The sequence below is a fragment of the Euprymna scolopes genome, chromosome 29, assembly GCF_053919585.1.
Source record: "Euprymna scolopes isolate OS-2025 chromosome 29, ASM5391958v1, whole genome shotgun sequence".
NCBI lineage: Eukaryota > Metazoa > Mollusca > Cephalopoda > Sepiida > Sepiolidae > Euprymna > Euprymna scolopes.
Genome location: NC_136510.1, coordinates 14492629 through 14512383, shown reverse-complemented (window position 1 = coordinate 14512383; position 19755 = coordinate 14492629). Strand labels below are relative to the sequence as shown.

At 34.0% G+C, this 19755-nt stretch overlaps 1 protein-coding gene across 50 annotated transcripts in view; it reads right to left on the bottom strand.

Annotated features, from left to right (window-relative positions):
* The window catches only part of LOC145252497 (uncharacterized), a 957520-nt gene that overhangs the window by 289723 nt on the left and 648042 nt on the right, over positions 1 to 19755 (bottom strand). For 34 of the 50 annotated variants that reach the window (XM_080111966.1, XM_080111941.1, XM_080111971.1 and 31 more), the window contains one exon: positions 12632 to 12715. The exons of the other annotated variants lie outside the window; for them this stretch is intronic. In XM_080111966.1, coding sequence (XP_079968092.1) covers positions 12632 to 12715 — 84 coding nt within the window. The remainder of the gene's footprint in view (positions 1 to 12631; positions 12716 to 19755) is intronic. 50 annotated transcript variants of the gene reach the window in all.

Below are 19755 nucleotides of genomic sequence, written 5' to 3'. Positions count from 1 at the left end.
TTTCTTTAAGTTATAAAAATATATATGGCAATTAAGCTACACAGAATATTTTGCATTTCATTCTCGTGAGAACTCATCAGTCTTATACAAAGATTTTATATGAATTTTTAGTTAGCCAATCAGCTTCCTAGTTTCCACCGTGCCTGTTCTAATCAGCTAATGAGCAGGCACTTTCAGGAACAAGGTTACAGTTCCACTTAAGTTCACCCCTTCCTTTGTGTGTGTTGAGAATGAAACGCAGAATATTCTGTGTAGTTTAATTGCCATATATATTTTTTTAATTTACTACCTAGCTCTACCTATGGATTGAGCACAGTTGAAGTAAATACTGAAAATTTACATATGAAATTATATTTTCATATATTAATTTATGTGATTAAATGAAGTAGTCATATATATATATATATATATATATATATATATATATTCAGTGTTTCATGGTAAACAACTGATGATCTCTTAAATTAACATTAGGACAATTGTGAATTCAAGAGAGCAAGTTGATGCAATGATTGCAGGTGATTAAATGACTTACTGACTAAATAGTTTTCCAACGAATGATAAAAAAATTAAAATTAAATAAATTTTTTTAATATAGTTTTAAGGGTTAAACAACTTCCAAGACTATATATATATATATATATATATATATATATATATGAACCATGTTCATCTTCATTTTTCCTTCAACTTGAAAATTCCATTTTCCCATAAATGCAGTGGTTTCATGGCAAAGAACTTATCAAGATGTTTTTATGTCATCAGAGGAATTTAGATTATTCTGTAAAAATTTGAATAAATAGTAATCTGAAGGAGCAAGATCAAATGAAAAAGGAGGATGGAGCAACACATACCGACCCAGAAAGTATCTCACTCTCGCTGCAATCCTCTACCTTTATGAGAGTCAAATACGTCATAAAATGGTGCACTGTTGAAACACCTGGGGAGGAGCTGCTACAGTAGTAAATCTGAATGTTAGAGTAAAATTCCTCAAACTTTTTTTTATTTATGACTAACCGAAACCAAAATATTGATCAGGATTAAATATCAAAAAATCGACCAGAAATACAACTTTTGTTTTTTTAATAACATTTGCTTTATGGATTATAAAACATATCTAATGATATACTTTTTGTTATGAAAACTTAACACCAAAGAAATTGTGAAAAAAATATTTTGCATCCAGCATTGCCTGGTCGTAAAAAAAAAAAGAAAAATTGGGAAAGGTGTGTGTGTATGGGGGGGGGGGTTAGATTGCCCGATAGAAAATCTGCTTTTAATTAAAAAGAAAATTTTGACAGCAGGGCAGGGCGTCATTTGGGTGCCATCAGCTAAAACAAAATTTTGTAAGCAAAAAAAAAAAAGAAAAAAAAAAGGGAATTGAGCAACCAAAGTCCCTATAAAAAATAAATACCCATCAGTACCTGTGCGAGCGTGCAAAAAGAAAAATTAGCTGCAGTAGCTAGGCTTAAACCTGTAATGCTAAAAGGAAAAGGGAGGTGAAAAAAAAGGAAACCATTTAGTCGTCTCATCCACGCGAGTTGTGAAGTCATGGGCATTCAAAATAACATATTTTATCCGTACGTCGATGTTGCGAGGCGTGAATTACTTTGCAAAACTGCTGACGAAAAAAGTGACCCCCTCCTTGTAGAAAACGGCCCGGTTGACAGTGAAAGAATGAATGTTTTTGGCTAATTTTTTCAATATTTGTCGGCCAAGAGAATGAGCTTTCAAACGATACCAGTTGGTCGCGTGTGTTGAAAGTTTTAGTGAGACACACACACACACAAACCTACGATTGAGATTTATATTATAGATAAAACTTCTTTGCTTCATGGAGTTTAAAGTTATTTTGAATTAATGCAATAACCTATTGTATCATTGACATTTCAATCATACCAAGCATATGAACAATGCTCATACCAGCAATAAGCAAAAGTTTGGCTTGATAAAAATATGAAAATGATTCCCTTCCCAGCACCAACTCAAGAAGGTGATGGCAACCAGTGCTTTTTATCGAGGCACCATCTCTTGGTAATTGTCCACCAAAATTGAACTGCTCTTTACTTAAATAAAAGATATAAAAATGACTCAACAATGTTTTTAGTTCAAAAATTATCATTTCCAATTTAACATCTGTTTTACATACAGGCATGTATAGGACGGCTTTTAGAAATTGACTCCCAAACTTATCTCTGATCAAGTTCTTTTGAAAGTCATTGAGGCAAAAAATTCTCACAAGCTTGATGTCCTTCCCAACACTAACCAAATAAACTAATAAAACCCCATCTCTTGATGCTTATTCTCCGAGGCTAAAAAGTGCTTCATCTGCCCATTACTGACTTTTTTTTTTATATGAGGCACATTCCAAAAATCATGCTTTCTATTTTTTATTCCGCTTAAACGGTATTTCAAATTGCATTGCTATGATGACTGAACTTAACATTCATATGAAAGTGTCATCTCTCTGTTGCAGATATTTATGGTGCTAAACTCTCAGAAAACAACTCTTGTGATGGATGTGTGTCAAAAGCAGAGATGCATCATTAATTTTCTGACAAATATGCATTGAGAATGGTGGTGACGGTGTAGAAAAATAATTTCTGCAGCACAGAAAAGCATGTTCCGGACGCCTGTATACAACCATTGTTCATCATTGGCAAAAGTGCATTGAGAATGCTGGTGAGTATGTAGAAATTAAATTCTGGAGTACAAAAGGTCGTTTGTATGAATGTTTTTTTGTTTTTTTTTATACAAAGGAATCACCATTTATCAAGGCCCAGAGGTCACTCGAGGATAAGGGTTAAAGAGTGTGCAGTGGTCAAACGGACAATATCATAGTAATCGTTTGAAGTGTAAATTTGGTAAATTGGATTACTTAAGAGGAACGGCTCATCAAGAACTTGTTTACACTGAACTTGAAGACAGCCATATTGTAGTCAGCTGGAAAGCAGACAAATGGAAAAGAGTTCCACAGGTGTGCACTTCTAAGAAAGAAGCTTTGTTCATGGAATCTACATTTTGATTTAGGCACAGATAAAGAGGGGGGGAAATTATTGGTAGTGTTTACAGCCAAACGAGTGTTTCGCGTGAATGTTTGGCGAAGGGGGACCATAGATTGGAGCTCAGACGAGCACTTGCCATGAAAATATCGATAAAACAGAGTCATGCTCGCAATGTCTCTTCTGTGAGAAGAGGTTGCAGGGAAGATAAAAGGGCTATGAAGTCTATTTTGAACTCTGTCAATGGTACCATTCTTGTCTTCATAGCTGTTAAATTTTTTGAGTTAAAAAAAATTGGATGGTTTTCTTTTGGAACAACCATCATATATTATTGTATAAAACTATATATGATGACAAAGATATAAGCTTGATTAAAATAGGGCAATTATAAAAAAAAGCTGCTCAGCACTGCTTCAATACAACTTATTTCATAGAACTATTTTTAAAAACAAAGTATAAAAAAAATATTAAAAAAAAAATATGTTCATCGATTTTCATCTTTCTTAAGATTTGAAGAAAAACCATTTAAATTCTGAAAATATGTGGTACATCTGTAATTTGGAATATATATATATATATATATACACACACACGAGGTGCCTTAAGTTTCCAGACTTTTTTCGTATGGCACTTTTATTGATAGTACACACATGAAACTCTAGTCTCCTTCAAGTAATCTCCTCGAGCTGCAATGCACTTGTACCATTTCAACAACTTCTGGAAGGCCCATGAAAGTCCTTTTGTGCGAGTGTATCAATGACCCTCGTCACAGTCTCTTTCACTTTCATCTCCTAAATTGTCTCATAACAACAGCCTCAAAAAGTCTCAGGGAGCAAGGTGTGAACTATAGGGAGGATGAGGAACTGTCGTGATCGCCATCTTGGTCAAATAGTCTGTGACAAGGATGATGGAGTTGTGGACTGGTACATTCACACAAATCTTCCACGTGTTCATTTACTTGTGAGTAATTGTGTGTACAGTTCCCACACTGACATTAAACTGTGCACTTATTGTCTCTGTAGACACAGAACGGTCTTTATCCATGAAATTCTTTATTTGGCCAATCAACTAGTGTTCTGACTTCCTTACTCTTCCCACTTTTCTCATTATCCCTTACAGACTCTGTGCCTTCTTTGGATTTTTTATGCCACTCAAAAACTGATGCATGATTCATGCAAGATGGTCCAAAAGCAGTCTGAAGCATTCCATACGTTTCTGTGACATTTTTTTCAAGTTTGAAACATAATTTTACTGCATATCGTTTTTCTAAATTGTCTTCACGTCCAAATTGCATTTTTTTGAAAATCACCAGCCATGACAACCAGGCTTCAGTTAGGGGTATTCTAATTCCTGCTGTAGCTGTTCATTTGAACCTGAAATCACAAAAATTGGTCAGTTATCTCATAAGATGTATAGCAATAACATTCTGAATTTTCAAGAGTCTACAACAATTTTAAATGCCTTTACAAAAAGTCTGGAAACTTTTTAAAGGCACCTCATATATATCTGTTGTTTTAAATGAAACATAGATGCCAAAATTTTAAATATCTGGTGCGTTTATGAAATACAATGAATGTTTTTTTATTCAGTTTTTTGGGTTTGTTCTAATATACACGTAGATTCGAAAAAGTTGTCAAAAAAACAAACACTTTTCTACCTAACTGGATAATTTTTAAGTGTTTTTATTTAATGTAACATGTTTATTCAGCTCGAAAAACATGTTTTTTGACCGAGAAACGCCACCTGGCGACAGTTTAGTTAAACGCACCAAGAAAAGATGGCTACCGTCCGCATACTGCACAAGTGCCTTTTGTTGTTTCATGAACACAAAAATGGTTAAAACTAAATTTTTCTAAATAAAATATTTGTTTTATTATTTGGTAATACAAGACATGTTTTCTCTTTTTTTGTTGTTTGTTTCATAATAACACAAGAAATGTTAAAAAATAAAGTAATTATTTTTAATAAATATATGGCTTCGTTTTTTGTGTCTTCCCTTTTACTTAATATTGCTTAAGATGATATATAGAAAGTTTTATTGGGAATGTAGGGTAAAACAATTATCTAAACCTAAGTTTTGTTCATTAGAATGTCGGATTTTCTAGGAAAACTTAAATCTACAAATAATTTAAGTTTTACTACCTTAAAGCAATCCTAAAAATGCTGCCCAGAGATTACATCAGTCGAAACGTTGTGAGAATAATACTCAAGATGCGAACAGTAATACAAATATTATAAGGAAAGGTCATGTTTTCAATCTCACAAATGCATAAGGCAATTTTTTTATACTTCCAAAATGAATACTGCAATCTCTTGATGGGTAAAATTCAGGAGAGATAACTCTTGAATATTCTGACTCTATATTCTGTTGTAAAATCTACAAAACTTTTAGTCATTCTTTTCATAAATTTGTTGAATTTTTACTTTATATTTCTGAAGGTTTGTTTCAGTAGTGAAGTTACAAAGAAAGATGGAAAAAGTGAATGGCTTCTTCAAGGGAAATAACTCACAAAGATGTTCATAATATCACAAGTCAAAATGTTTGCTGATCCAAACTGTGAACAGCGATTTAGTTAAATCTACAGTGGCTGCTGCCAAATTCATGTTTTCATAGGATAATTTTGGTATTCTGGCCCTTTGCAAATCACAATATTGAAATATCAAAGCCTAATAGACATCATCATAAAATAGGCTCTTAAAGTAAGGTTAAAAAAATAGACAGGAAAAATATTGTTCTAGTTAGAGTAATAGTATGAATACAGTTAAATATGAATAATTATTTGTGTTCTACATAGCTTAGACAGTAAAATAAGGTAGGTGCCCTTACTTGTGGGTCGTGATTCAGTCAGTACCCCCAGGTGAAGTGATATCACAGAGGGTATGCCAAGCCCTTTTGAGATTAAACCCCAGAAAGAACAGATCGTTTTGTTTCGCCTTCCATCCACCGTTTGGTCAGTTCAATATAGTAGCAGTTTTTTTCTTTATCCCCCAAAATTACCATCGAGATAAGACTCCAAAATCTCAGGGGAGACAACTAAGCAAAAGAAAACCTATACAAAATTAGTCCCAAAGTAGCAAAACCAAAACTGGCCTGCCAGGACACTATATAAATGTAGGCAAATTTGGGCATATTTCATTGGTTTGAAAATATAGGTTCTTTTTTTCCCAATTGTCATAAAATTTTAATCATAGAAAAGTATTATAATCTTCAAGAAGCCTGCAAATTTTCATGTAGTTTCATAGAACCAAAGATATGAGTGTTTCAATATTTAATTTGGCTACGATTATAGATATATCCAGATATAATAGGAAAAACTTAACACCAATTGTCAACTGGGAAATCCTGAAAAAAAAAAAAAAAAACAGAACTTGTCAATCACTTAACTCCCCTTGTTTTCTTTGCTTGAATGAAAAATTCTTTATCACTAAATTTAAAGATAAGAATAAACTCCTTAATAATAAATACAAGAAACATCAATAAATTATAGGCATAACAAATCACACCTCCTTAATCACTTACATACTCCCCTCCCCCTTAGATCACTATCAAATACATATCTAAGACTACATATATTAAGAGCTCACAAAAATGCAACTTTTCACTTAAATCTCCACAAAATTAAATATTGGCTAATTTCATTACTACACAATCTTTGTCAACACCACTCCAGAAAATTATTCCATATAACTATACCCATTACTTTCAAGCAATTTCCCTACATACTCCAAATATTTATCTATTTCCTTCAATTCATCAACTGAAATTTTAACACTTGGCATATACTTAGCCAAAATAGCAATAACTTTGTAAAAGTCGACATAAATAAATCTAGATGCGACGCGCTTTTCCCAAATCGTACATATTATTATTTAGGACCCATATAAACAGTTGTAAGCGATCGTAACGACCCCAGAACCGTGTGCAAGAAAAGCCTTTTGAAGACATATACGAAATGGTCACACACATTTTGCCTTTTATATATATAGATATATATATCCCAAGGATCCGTCGTTGACACCATAGGTGGAAGGCATTCAGTCTTTGTGCTTGGCCTACCTATTCAAAGCACGAACAGAGACTGAATGCCTTCAACTGACAGTGCCTATGACGGATCGTTGAGATTAGCTGGAAGGACAGGGTGTCCAACAACATTATCCTCTCTTGGTTCAATCTGCCAACGATGTACACACTCCTGAAACAGCACCGGCTCTGCTGGCTGGGGCACATCACCAGAATGAAAAAAGGGAGATTGCAAAAAGACATACTCTTTGGTAAACTAACCTCAGGCAACAGAAACATAGGCAAACTGCAGATGTGCTACAAGGACATCTGTAAGCATGATCTCAAAACGCTGCGCATTAACATGCAAAACTGGGAAGAACTTGCCCAAGACCATGACCTATGGCGTTCCACCAAACAGGAGCATGGGGAGAGAGAGAGTTTAGAAACTAAGAGCTCATTCACCAACAAAGGAGGCAAGAAATACCACCAAATGAGCCTGCCTTCAACTGTGACAGATGTGGTTACATATGCCGCCGCTCAAAAACAGGCTTAATCAGCCATCAAAGAAGGTGTAGACTAACCTAGTGCGCAATTCGATATAATTGCTCCGCAGCTGCCAGCCATCATCATATATATATATATATATATGGTCATCCACATACAGTACTGTTTCGTTGTATCATAACTCATCAGTGCGGCTAGACAAACACCTTTCCCCAGCCGTGGATTGAACCTACAACCGTCGCATTGACAGTCGGCAGCTCTCACCATTTAACTACGAATCAGTGCTGTAAATATTTCTCCTAGAGTTTGTATTAAATCCACACCCTCCCGTCGAAATATATATATATATATATATATATATATATATATATATAGATGTTGTTTTGTTTTGGTTTTAGCGATATGTTTTGAATGAATTCAACTATTCACGAAAGTGCATTTTTACCTAAATGCGAGTTGGGAATAATTTTCCCTTTTAACCAATTTGGTACCCCCACATGGCGAGTGGTATTTATATATTATTTTTAAAATGTAATTATCCACTGACACGTGTTTCATCGTCTCGAATCTCGCTAGATACAGCCACTCTGATGAGTCGTAGGCGACGAAACACGTGTCAGTGGATAATTACATTTTAAAAATAATATACATATATATATATATATATATAAATACTGGTTAGTTGTATCTTATTGATCAAAGGAAAGAATCTCCATTCATAATTTTATTTATCTTCTTTTTTTTTTGGTGTTTAATTTTGGCAAGTGCTACTACTTTTATCTTTTTATGCCTTACTCTATTTTGCAACTAATAGCAAAAAATATTCTTTCCTTTTTGTTTTAAACACTGTGTCCATTTTTTAAAATTAATACTAGCATGATATTTTAATTTGTCGAACCTGTAGCATTCAAAGCTGGTGACGTTACCACTGCATCAATGTGGCACGCATATGAACTGATTATGAACTGATTAAAAAATAAATTAAGATGAATTTACAAAATGAATTACGATTTTTTTCAATTTTGACCCCTTAAAACTATTTTAATCAGCTAAAGACCCATAAAAAAACGGTCCATAAAAAAATCCAATCATTGCCTCTAGCACCGCTCTGTGACTTTTAGTTTTGGAAGAGATAGTGTTTAAAAAATATGGAGACAGACAAACATATAGCCTTTTATAAATTAGACTAGAATGTGACTGAAGAACAGTCGCATAAACAAAAGACCATATTTTTCATTATTGGCTGCATAACGCACTTAAGGTATGAAAAGACAAAAATATTGGCAATTGCTGAAATAAAACATAAAAAAATAAATAAAATTATGAATGGAGATTGATTCTTTCCTTTGGTCGATAGGATGTAATTAACCAGTATATATATGCTCTGAAGCCGAAAACATATCTTCGTTGAGCTTGTTATTTGAGACAATTTGGTTAATATTATAAAGTGTAATATACCTTAAAAATACATACTTTTTGCAGAATCTAAAGATATATATATTGGCAGGAAATATAAACGTTTTTTAAATTTTTAAATGAAAAGATGACAAAGCATAATTCAAGATTTAAAACATTGTAACATCAGAGAACGAATATCTTCTTTTTCTTTTACTTTATTTTAAAATTCTAAACACTTCATGAATCTTCGAAAAAAAAAAAAAAAAAAAAACTAAAGCTCCTGAATTTTATTTTGGATCATTCATGAGGTATGAGGTCGAGAGTTGTCTTCTATTAACCAATACCAGGTAATTCTAAATTTATTCTCATTTAAGCAGCAGAGAATGCCAGGAGACTTGATTCCCAGGTACCATATCATCAATAAACCAAAGACAATGTTTTTCATTACAAGTTGCAAAATGTGTGTAAAAAAGTAAAGAAAATGTAGGCATTCACTGCGATAAAACATAAAAAGTTAACAAAATTTATCGATGTGAATTGAATTGTTCTTTTGGTCATTGGGATACAACAAAACGGTATATATATATATATATATATATATATATATATATATATATATATATATATATAGAGAGAGAGAGAGAGAGAGAGAGAGAGAGAGAGAGACAGAGAGACAGACAGAGAGAGGGAGACAGACAGATAGACAGAAATAAAAAGGAACAAAGCGAATTATGTGTTCATCAACGTTTCGTCTTTATTTCGAGACTTCCTCAGGATGAATAAAATGGACAAAACTAAAAACGAAACGGTGATGAACACATAACTTGGTTTGTTCCTTTTTTTATTTCTATATTTCGTCGGAATACGATTTCCATTATTCTCATATATATATATATATATATATATATATATATATATATATATATATATATCAGTAAAAATATAAATCGCCTCTTAAATTGTTAAACTGAAAGATGATTGGGCATAACTCAAGATCTAAAACATTAAAACATCAGAAAACGATTATCTTGCTTTGTTTTTTTATTTGAAAACTGCTTCATTTTATTTTAAAATCACTAAGTACTTAAAATACTTTGTCACAATAAAAGTTACAAAAAAGAAAGAAAAAATACTGGAAATGTCTCATTGTATAATGACAAAAATGTGCAAGTGTGAGTTTTCTATCTCTCTACACTGAAGAGGCAAAACAAGAGGCGAATGTGCAAAAAAAAAAAAAAAAAATTATTTTTATATGAAATAAAATAGAATATATATATAAAAAAAGCTGACTATGAAATATTTTACAAAAACAAAAACACCACCACCTTAATATTAGCAGATGAAATTATGAAGGTTCAAGCTTTTTTTTTTTACTTGGGAGGTCATCACTTATCGAAGGCCCAGAGGTCACTCTAGAATGAGGGTTAAGTGTTAGGTGGAAGGTGAGATAACAAGAAGAGTCATGACGGAACTTAGGTAGGGCTCGATTATTTAAGAAGACGGCTCAATAGGAATTTATTAACATTAGATTTGAAGATGATGTTATAGCTAGCCGACAAGCAGGCTCGCGGTACTGCATTCCAGATGGATAGTTCTAGTAAAGAAACTCTGCTCATGGAATTTCCGTTTAGTTTTAGCTAGAAATTCATTGAATCTGACGCTGAAAATTGAGCGTCTGTGACCAAAACTATGTCGCATTTCCAAAGTTATTTTAAAACATTCTTTTTTTATTAATGGGGCACCGCTTAACACGTCTGAAAGCCACTCGAGGATAGGAGTTAATGAGATGAATTGAGTGTTGGTTTAACGATGAAGAATATTATGAGAGGATTGAAAATGGCTAACGGAGGGAACAAGCCAATATTTGAGAAGTAAAGGAGAAGTATCTCATATAAAGATTAAATGTTCACCCCAAGAAAAGGGACGCTTGATATCTAACACTTTACACTGAAGTTAAATTTAAAAAAAAAAAAAAAGAAAGTAACGAATTAGTGTTGGGACGATTAGTCACAATCGGAATCAGAAAAATGGAAACTTCATGGGGTATTGGAATTGGAAAAATTTGCGCCTATTTTCCGATGCCAAAAACAAATGTTATTTTATTGCTTTAAAACTTAATTTTATTGATTTAAAACTAATAGTAAATCCAAAATCTATAGATCACTCCACCCTCACAAATATTTTCACGTTTGTGAAAAAAATATATGCACATACTACTTTGGTTTTTATAGTAATCTGAGAATTTAAAAAAGAAAAAAAGCTCTATAATTAAATATTTAGACACTTAAAAGAAATACTGACCATCCATAAAAATGTTGTAATAATTTATTCCATCAGACGCAAACTCACACGTAAAGCAAGTATTACACAACATATGACTGGAACTTGTGATTTTCTATTTTTACTTTAAAAGCTACCAAAACTCTAAATCTTTCATAGTGGTTAAAAATATTTTTAAATAATTTTTTTTTAAATAAAGATTAATCATGCTTAAAAAGTATTTTTTTATTAAAGCCCCATCAACAATTATTACTAAAAAAAAAAAAAAAAACATAATAGAAATATTTTTCATTAAAGGCTACCCAAACTTTAAATCTTTCATAGTGGCTATAATACTTTTAAATATTTTTTTTTTTAATAAAGATCAATCATGTTAAAAAATGTTTTTTTTAATAAAGCCCCATCAATCATTATTAATTTAAAAAAAAAAAAACATAATTCAAATGTTTTCCATTAAAAGCTACCCAAACTTTAAATCTTTCATAGTGGCTAAAGTACTTTTAAATAATTTTTTTTTTAATCAAGAATTATGATGTTAAAAAAATGTTTGGGTTTGTATTACTGTACACAGATTCGAAAAGTTGTCAAAAAACAAATATATAACAAATAAATGTTATCAAAGGCAAGATAAGTTACTTTTCTACCTAACTGGATATATTTTTCGTGTTTTTATTCAATGTAACATGTTTATTCAGCTCGAAAAACAGTGTTCACCGATGTATTCGAAAATTCAAGATGGCGCCTCACTCCATCTTTAACACGCTAAGTTTGGGAAACGGTGTTATAAATAAAAAATTAGACAAAATACTATTAAAAACACGCCGAATATATGTCAACCTATGTCATGGTAACATATATTGAGCGAGTTTTAACAGTATTTTATCCAGTTTTTTATTTATAACACCTTTTCCCAAACTTACCGTGTTAAAGAGAGCGTCAGACGCCATCTTGAATTTTCCAATACATCGGTAAACAATGTATGGTTTTCGAGCTGAACAAACATGTCACATTGAATAAAAACACGAAAAATATATCCAGTTTGGTAGAAAAGTAACTTATCTTGCCTTTGATAACATGTATTTGTTATATATTTGTTTTTTGACAACTTTTTCGAATCTATATGTACAGTAATACAAACCCAAATGTTTTCTTTAATAAAGCCCCATCAACCATTATTAATTAAAAAAAAAAAAAAACACAATCGAAATGTTATTATCAAAAGCGACTCTAACCGCCACTCTATGGTAGTGAGTTAAAAAAAAAAAAAAATGCAGAAACTAAAAATTAATAAAGAATAAGCTCAGGAAGATAATCAAGAAAAGATAAAGAATGAGTTGAAGGGTAATGTGTTATCTTCTGTTAAGCATAGAGTTCCTCAGCGAATAGAGCAGGTGTCGTAGTACTGCGACATGAATCCTAAAGTAAAGCAGATGTAATTACTTACCTCAAGCTTATTTGCTTTTTCCACTCGGTCCTTTTTACTCACTGCCGTAAACTTACGGTGCGAGCGTGGTTTTTTGTGAGATAACTAAAATTGAGATGAAAAAAAAAAAAAAAACACGAGCCGAAAATTAATCACAGTTCGGAATTCTTAATCTAAGAGAACGGAGAGACCTGTAAGTAGGACAACAAGAATAAAGATATCCTAAAGATATTTTTAAAAAATACATTTATGAATTTTTAAATACAATTGTAAAAAAATAAAAAATAAAATAATAATTTGTTCCTGAATTGATTATTTGTTATATTTGAGTTCGTCAGACTACTGTTTTAACCTCTGACCTGCTTCAGGTGTATCTTGTTGAACTCTGGGAATCTTAACAGAATTTCGAATGGAACTCTTTATTTGGAGGCAGCATGCTCTCGTCAGACCGGGTAGAAGAAGACCTAAGTAATTTGTAATTGTATTCTTAGTATCGCCCACACTGAGAATTGAACCTTCAATCTCCAGAGGAGTGTCACTTAGAACTGAATTTTACTTAGAATTTTATCCGTTACGCCAGAGGTCCTTCTGAATGAATAAAGGGTTCAGTTCTGTTCAAAATTCATTGCAAATTCACAAATTCGACAGAAAAATTTCACAAGTTCAACAAGATACACCTGAAGAAAATCGGAGGTTACATCAGCCAAAACGTTGTGAGAATAAAACTCAAGATAAGAACAGTAATCTAAATAATACGAGGATGAATAATTTTTTTTTCAATTTTTTTTTTTATTATCTTTTTTGTTTTTGCTGAGGATGAGGCATTCTTCCGGATGTCAGAAATTCACTTGCTATTTCAAATACTCAAACCAAAAGACCTTTTTAGAATTATAACTGTCCCTTTAGATGCAATTGCTTGGTTCACCAAGTATATTCACCAGGTAGTTTTGTGAAATTCTTTTTCACGAGTCCAGTTGTTCCTATAATTACTGGAATAAAGAAGATCTTCCTAAAATTCCAGTTTCTTTCCATGTCGTGCATAAAACCTCAGTAGTAGTATTCTTCCCCTATGCTCCATTCAAGCCAACATCATTAGGGACACTGACTTCAACTAGGGTTGCTATTTTCATCCTCTTGCCTAATATCACAATGCCAAGTTTAATAGCTCTATTTTTTAGGTACATAGGTATAGGAATTGCATAGTCAAAGTTGATGGTGTATAACTTATTCCCAACTGTTCTTTCTGGTATATGTTCCTAAAACTTGTTGCTATACTGGATATTCAATTTTTAGAGAGGGTCAAACAGATATTTACATACACCACTGTATTGCATTGTGTAGTAACTGTCCTCCCTTAGAACTTTATAATTGAATGTCAGATGGCTTGCACTCTCTAATTCCGTGTGGCACAACCTGCACTTGTCGTTGCTGAGATCACTGATGTTTTTAAAAGCATTGGTCATCAAGCCTTGATTTGGGTAGCTATTATCATCCTCTCCTGATCAGAGTGGAACAATCCTCTTTTGGGCCATACTACAACTGAGAATGGGGGCGATCAAAAGTTGCTATGACCAGATGAAGTCACAAAACTGATCCAACCATCTGCAAACGTGGAGAGAATGATCATACGATGCAACACTGTCTTGTCTGCTCTCTACTACCCAACTGGTGTAGCTTGAAAGAGCTAACACAATATTATTATCAAAACACAACATTTACATCTATTTATCTAACCTCAATAATGATCTGAATTCTACTTTCTTCAAGAGTTTTGCCTCCAACACAAACAGAACCCTATTCCATTTGGTCCTCGCCAATTTCATTTGAATTTACAAAACCAATGGAAATCTTAATAAATTCCAGCCTTGATCCCTGAAACTTCGATAAACCTTGATCCCTGAAATTCGACAAACCTTGATCCTTGAAACTTTGATAAACCTTGATCCCTGAAACTTCGATAAACCTAGATCCCTGAAACTTCGATAAACCTTGATCCCTGAAACTTCGATAAACCTTGATCCCTGAAACTTTGATAAACCTTGATCCCTGAAACTTCGATAAACCTTGATCCCTGAAACTTTGATAAACCTTGATCCCTGAAACTTCGATAAACCTTGATCCCTGAAACTTCGATAAACCTTGATCCCTGAAACTTCGATTAACCTTGATCCCTGAAACTTCGATAAACCTTGATCCCTGAAATTTGACAAACCTTGATCCTTGAAACTTTGATAAACCTTGATTCCTGAAACTCCGATAAACCTTGATCCCTGAAACTTTGATAAACCTTGATCCCTGAAACTTCGATAAACCTTGATCCCTGAAACTTCGATAAACCTTGATCCCTGAAACTTCGATAAACCTAGATCCCTGAAACTTCGATAAACCTTGATCCCTGAAACTTCGATAAACTTTGATCCCTGAAACTTCGATAAACCTTGATCCCTGAAATTTGACAAACCTTGATCCTTGAAACTTTGATAAACCTTGATCCCTGAAACTTCGATAAACCTTGATCCCTGAAACTTTGATAAACCTTGATCCCTGAAACTTTGATAAACCTTGATCCCTGAAACTTGGATAAACCTTGATCCCTGAAACTTGGATAAACCTTGATCCCTGAAACTTCGATAAACCTTTGTATATGTACTGACCATATCGAAGTAACACGCATTCTTGGCAGGCTGAACTAGTTTCTTCTGAAGGAAAAAGTTTCATAAAAATATCAAAATCACAAACAGTCTCAAGTTGACAGGGAATATGAAGATGTTAGGGTTTTGCAGTTCTTGCAGGGATGTTATTTTCATGGCAAGTACTCGTCTGAGCTTCAATCTATAGTCCCCCCACTTGCCAAACTTTCAGAAAAAACACTTATCTAGCTGCAACAACCATAAACAATTTTCCCCACTCACTATTTATGCCTAAATCTAAATGCAAATTCCATGAACAAAGCTTCTATCCTAAAACTGATCGCCTGTGGGACTCTGTTCTGTTAACCTGTTTTCCAGCTGACTACAATATGGTCATAAACAAGTTCTCGTTGAGCCCCCCCCCCCAATACTCCATTTCTACATCCATTTCCACCACTAACTATTAATACGCTGTTGGCACAGTGACTACTGTGCACTCATTAACCCTACCATACAGAGTTACCAATATACCGGTAATTTCCGAAAATGATATATACCAAGCTACCGCTAAACCGGTATTTTTCTGACCATATGTTTTTATGTTGCCAGGGAGCTAAAAATAGCTACCCAATTGCTGCTTAGCCTCGTTTTAGTGCAAGCCTAATGTTCTGCAAATGACTTCTTTTGTTTTGGCAGAGTTGTGGGTTTTTTTGTAGACTAAAGTAGCCATGAAGCGAGCTAGTGATGAAGCAAGCACTTCAACAGGTAAAAGAGCAAGACCAAGTGTTGGATAAAGTGACAAATTCTGATTCTGACGGAGGCTAATTGGATCAGGAGTATGCTTCTGAATCAAGTAACGCTAGTGATGATGAAAATGTCGATGAAGGAGAAAATGATGATAATTCTGACGATGCAAGTGAGCCTGCACATCAAGGCGGGCTCCACCTGTTGGCAGACTGGTACACAAAGACTGAATACTGGAGGTAGATGAAAGGCAAAAAATTACTAATACGTTTAAACTTTTTTCACAATTTTGCCCAGGAGGCCAGGCACAGGGGCAAATTAGGTTCAGTAGCTCAGGTCTAGTGGGGTTAATCGTTATACTCAGATCTTGATAAGTGGTGACTCCTTAGTTAAAAAAAAAAAAAAAATGGTGTCAACGTCCACATACATACAGCGCCTGGTATTCTCAAATGGTCACCCATGTGGTACTCATCAGACTCAACATTGCTTAACTTCGATGATCTAACAAGAACTGATGTCAACATGATTATGTACACTCAGTAGATTATCTGCTTGAGGATTGTGAAGACATTCATGCAAGCAACATAACTAAGTCATCAAAAACGTGGAGACGTTAAAATGGTTTAAAATGTTTGATTATCAGTTCTTCGGTATCTCTGTAGTCAAGCCTATCTTGTGATTAAATTTTTAAATATCACAGATTAAAATTTTCCTCCTGAATCAACCTATTAATGTTAAAATCTCAGTGGTTCAAAACAATCACATACAGATGTTACCAAGAAACAAGCATTATAAGAATTCTTATGGGAATGTATATTACAAATGCTGACGTTCAATTAGATTGTAATCGTTACAAAAGTTTTGAACAAACAATAAAAATTGAACTTGAGCCACCGATTATCTTTTACTTGAGTTGTTAACAGTATCAAATATTGACACTCGCTTGAGCTATGACTTTCAAAGATCAAATTAATAGAAATAAAGGCAATATGAAGAATACACTTAGCATACACAATCGATATCATTAAATATTTATTTTTGTGCTTCTTCAATTTTATTAACATTAGTTCGAGTGACCGTTCTATAATTGCTAGTATCATCCTTAATATAACAAATCTGTCACACTGAGCAATGAAAAAGAAATCCTACAACTGACTGATTAACACACCAGATGATCCAAAGAAAATATGGCTGGTAACACTTCCAAATGCAATAAGTACATTTCGATAATTATAACTAGCAAGGTTGGTTGGTTGTTTTTGTTTTACAGCATATCAACCCTTTTCAGGTTATTTAATGCCGAATCCAGTGATTTTGAAGAAAAGTTTTTTAATAGAATGTATTTTTTTTTTTCAAGTCGGTTTCTATTTAACCCATAGTTGGGACCCTAACAGGTACTACTACTCCAGGTCAGAGTAGACCTGGGAGCAATGGCGATTAAATGGTGGCTCCACACTCCCCAAAGCCCGCAAGCTGGGGGCCTCACCATCAGACATAGTTTAAGGTCATATCCAGGACCAACTAGCAAGGAGACCCAACGTTTCCCGGGATTGAATGAAGATCAATGAACGTTCCACACTTTCAATATTTTTATTCTCATCAAAATCTGTGAAATTGATCATTTTTCAATCAAATCGATTGATTGCTTGCGCTAGTTGTGGACCCACCATAATGCACCAGGAGGAAACTTCACATGCCTCCTCGCAGTACTTTGTCTACATCCTGATCTACATTAATGATCTTCCAAATCACATCCTTACATCATTCGTAGACATTTATGCTGATGACACTACTATCTATGGTAGCATATCTAAGACAGTAAACAACCAAGTTCTTTTTGATTCTCTCTCCTCTGATCTTGAGCAAGTGGTACAATGGGGAAAGAGGTGGCTTGTTACTCTTAATGTATCTTAAACCAAGCTTTTATCTTTATATCATCAACGTTCTGATCCCCATCTGGCATCAATTAAAACAAATGCCTCTCGTCTTGGGGAAGCCTCATGTTTTGACAAGCTTCTGGGCTTGACCTTTACCCCTGATCTTAAATGGAACACATACATTAAATCCATTGCCAAGGCCATTGGAAAAATGGTGGGATCTTTCTATCGATCCAGTAGATATCTCACTGCTGATGCAATTCTTTATCTATATAAGAGCCAAGTATGTCCAGGGATGGAGTACTGTTGCCACATCTGGGCAGGAACTGCTAGAAAGGACTTATCCTGACTTAATAGAGTTCAAAATAGACTTTGTAGCCTCGTAGGGGATGTCCTTTTCTCTTCCCTGCAACCTCTTTCTCACAGAAGAGATGTTGCAAGTCTGTCTCTGCTTTATCATTATTTTCATGGCAAGCGCACGTTTGAGCTTCAATCTATGCCCCCCCACCTCGCCAAACTTTCAAAAGAAACACCCGTCTAGCAAAAAACACTATCACTAATTTATAACTCACTCTTTATTTGTGCGTAAATCTAAAGGTAGATTCCATGAACAAAGCTTCTTTCTTAGAACTGCACGCCTGTGGAACTCTCTTCCGTTTTTCTGCCTTCCAGCTGACTATAATATGGCTGTCTTCAAGCCTAATGTAAACAAGTTTTTGATGAACCGTTCCATATAAGTTAACAAATTTACCGAATTTCCATTACTAACGATTACTTTATTGTCCAATTTCTAATGTACACTCTTTCACCCTTATCCTCGTGTGGCCTCTGAGCCTTGATAAGTGGTGATGCCTATGTAAAAAAAAAAAAAATTAAGATACTTGACACAACTGCATCAAGATATGGCACAAGGCCAGAGTGTGGGTAAAAACAGCTCCCCTGAGGGGAGCCTTGGGTTGGTATAAAAATAGCTGTGAATGTACCCATCAGCATTCCTAGATGTGGATACCCAAAATGACCGGCTATAAATCAATCTCGCCTACTAAAGAGGGAGGTAATGCCTGGGACGATGCATTTCCTAGGATCAAGCCAGATCTTATCTCATCCTAACAAAAGAGAGCCAGTTGCTGTCAAGACAATTGCTAGTTTGTTGTAATGATCCCAGGGACTATCTTTGTTTGGAAATTATCTAGCCTTTATTATCTGGACCCTTTCTACTTCCTTTAATACTAGTGTAGTAGATCTCTCTTTCTCTCCTAATAGTTTCACTAACCTGTTGGAATTTTAACACCATTACCCCTCTCCCTTAGGCCCCATGTAAACATACTGCCCCCACCCTAGAGAGTTTTCAGAACCACAGGCCTCAGAGCTGCCTGAAAAATCACTTTGTTTTTGTTTTGCCTGACAATATGTCAGCCATAAACTTTAGAGGTCAACAGTGGACGAATTCTTTGATAAAAGAAAATGTTTTTCTAATCTTGTCTGAACTTTAACACTTGGATCTAAAACAACCGGGCTGGGAAGTCACAAACAGAGATAAAAAGAAAAGAAAATCCATATAAAAATAAAATAAAATAAAAATTATAAAGCAAACTTTAAACCTAATAATACAAGACATTCAATTATATCAATCATCATAGGAGCAACTGGGCTTATGAAAAAGAACTTTAAAAAGTACATAGCAAGTATACCCGGGGAACCAAGTGCAAGTGAAATACAAACGATTGCACTAAAAGGGACGGCTAGAATTCTGAAAAGATCTCTTGGTTGGACTCACTAAAATAGGGGTAAATGTTCGACATCTGGTTGGATGTTCCACCCCCTAGAAGAAAAAGATGAAGAAAAATGAAAAAAAAAAAAAAAAAAAAAAAAAAGAGAGGAGAGAACTTGAATA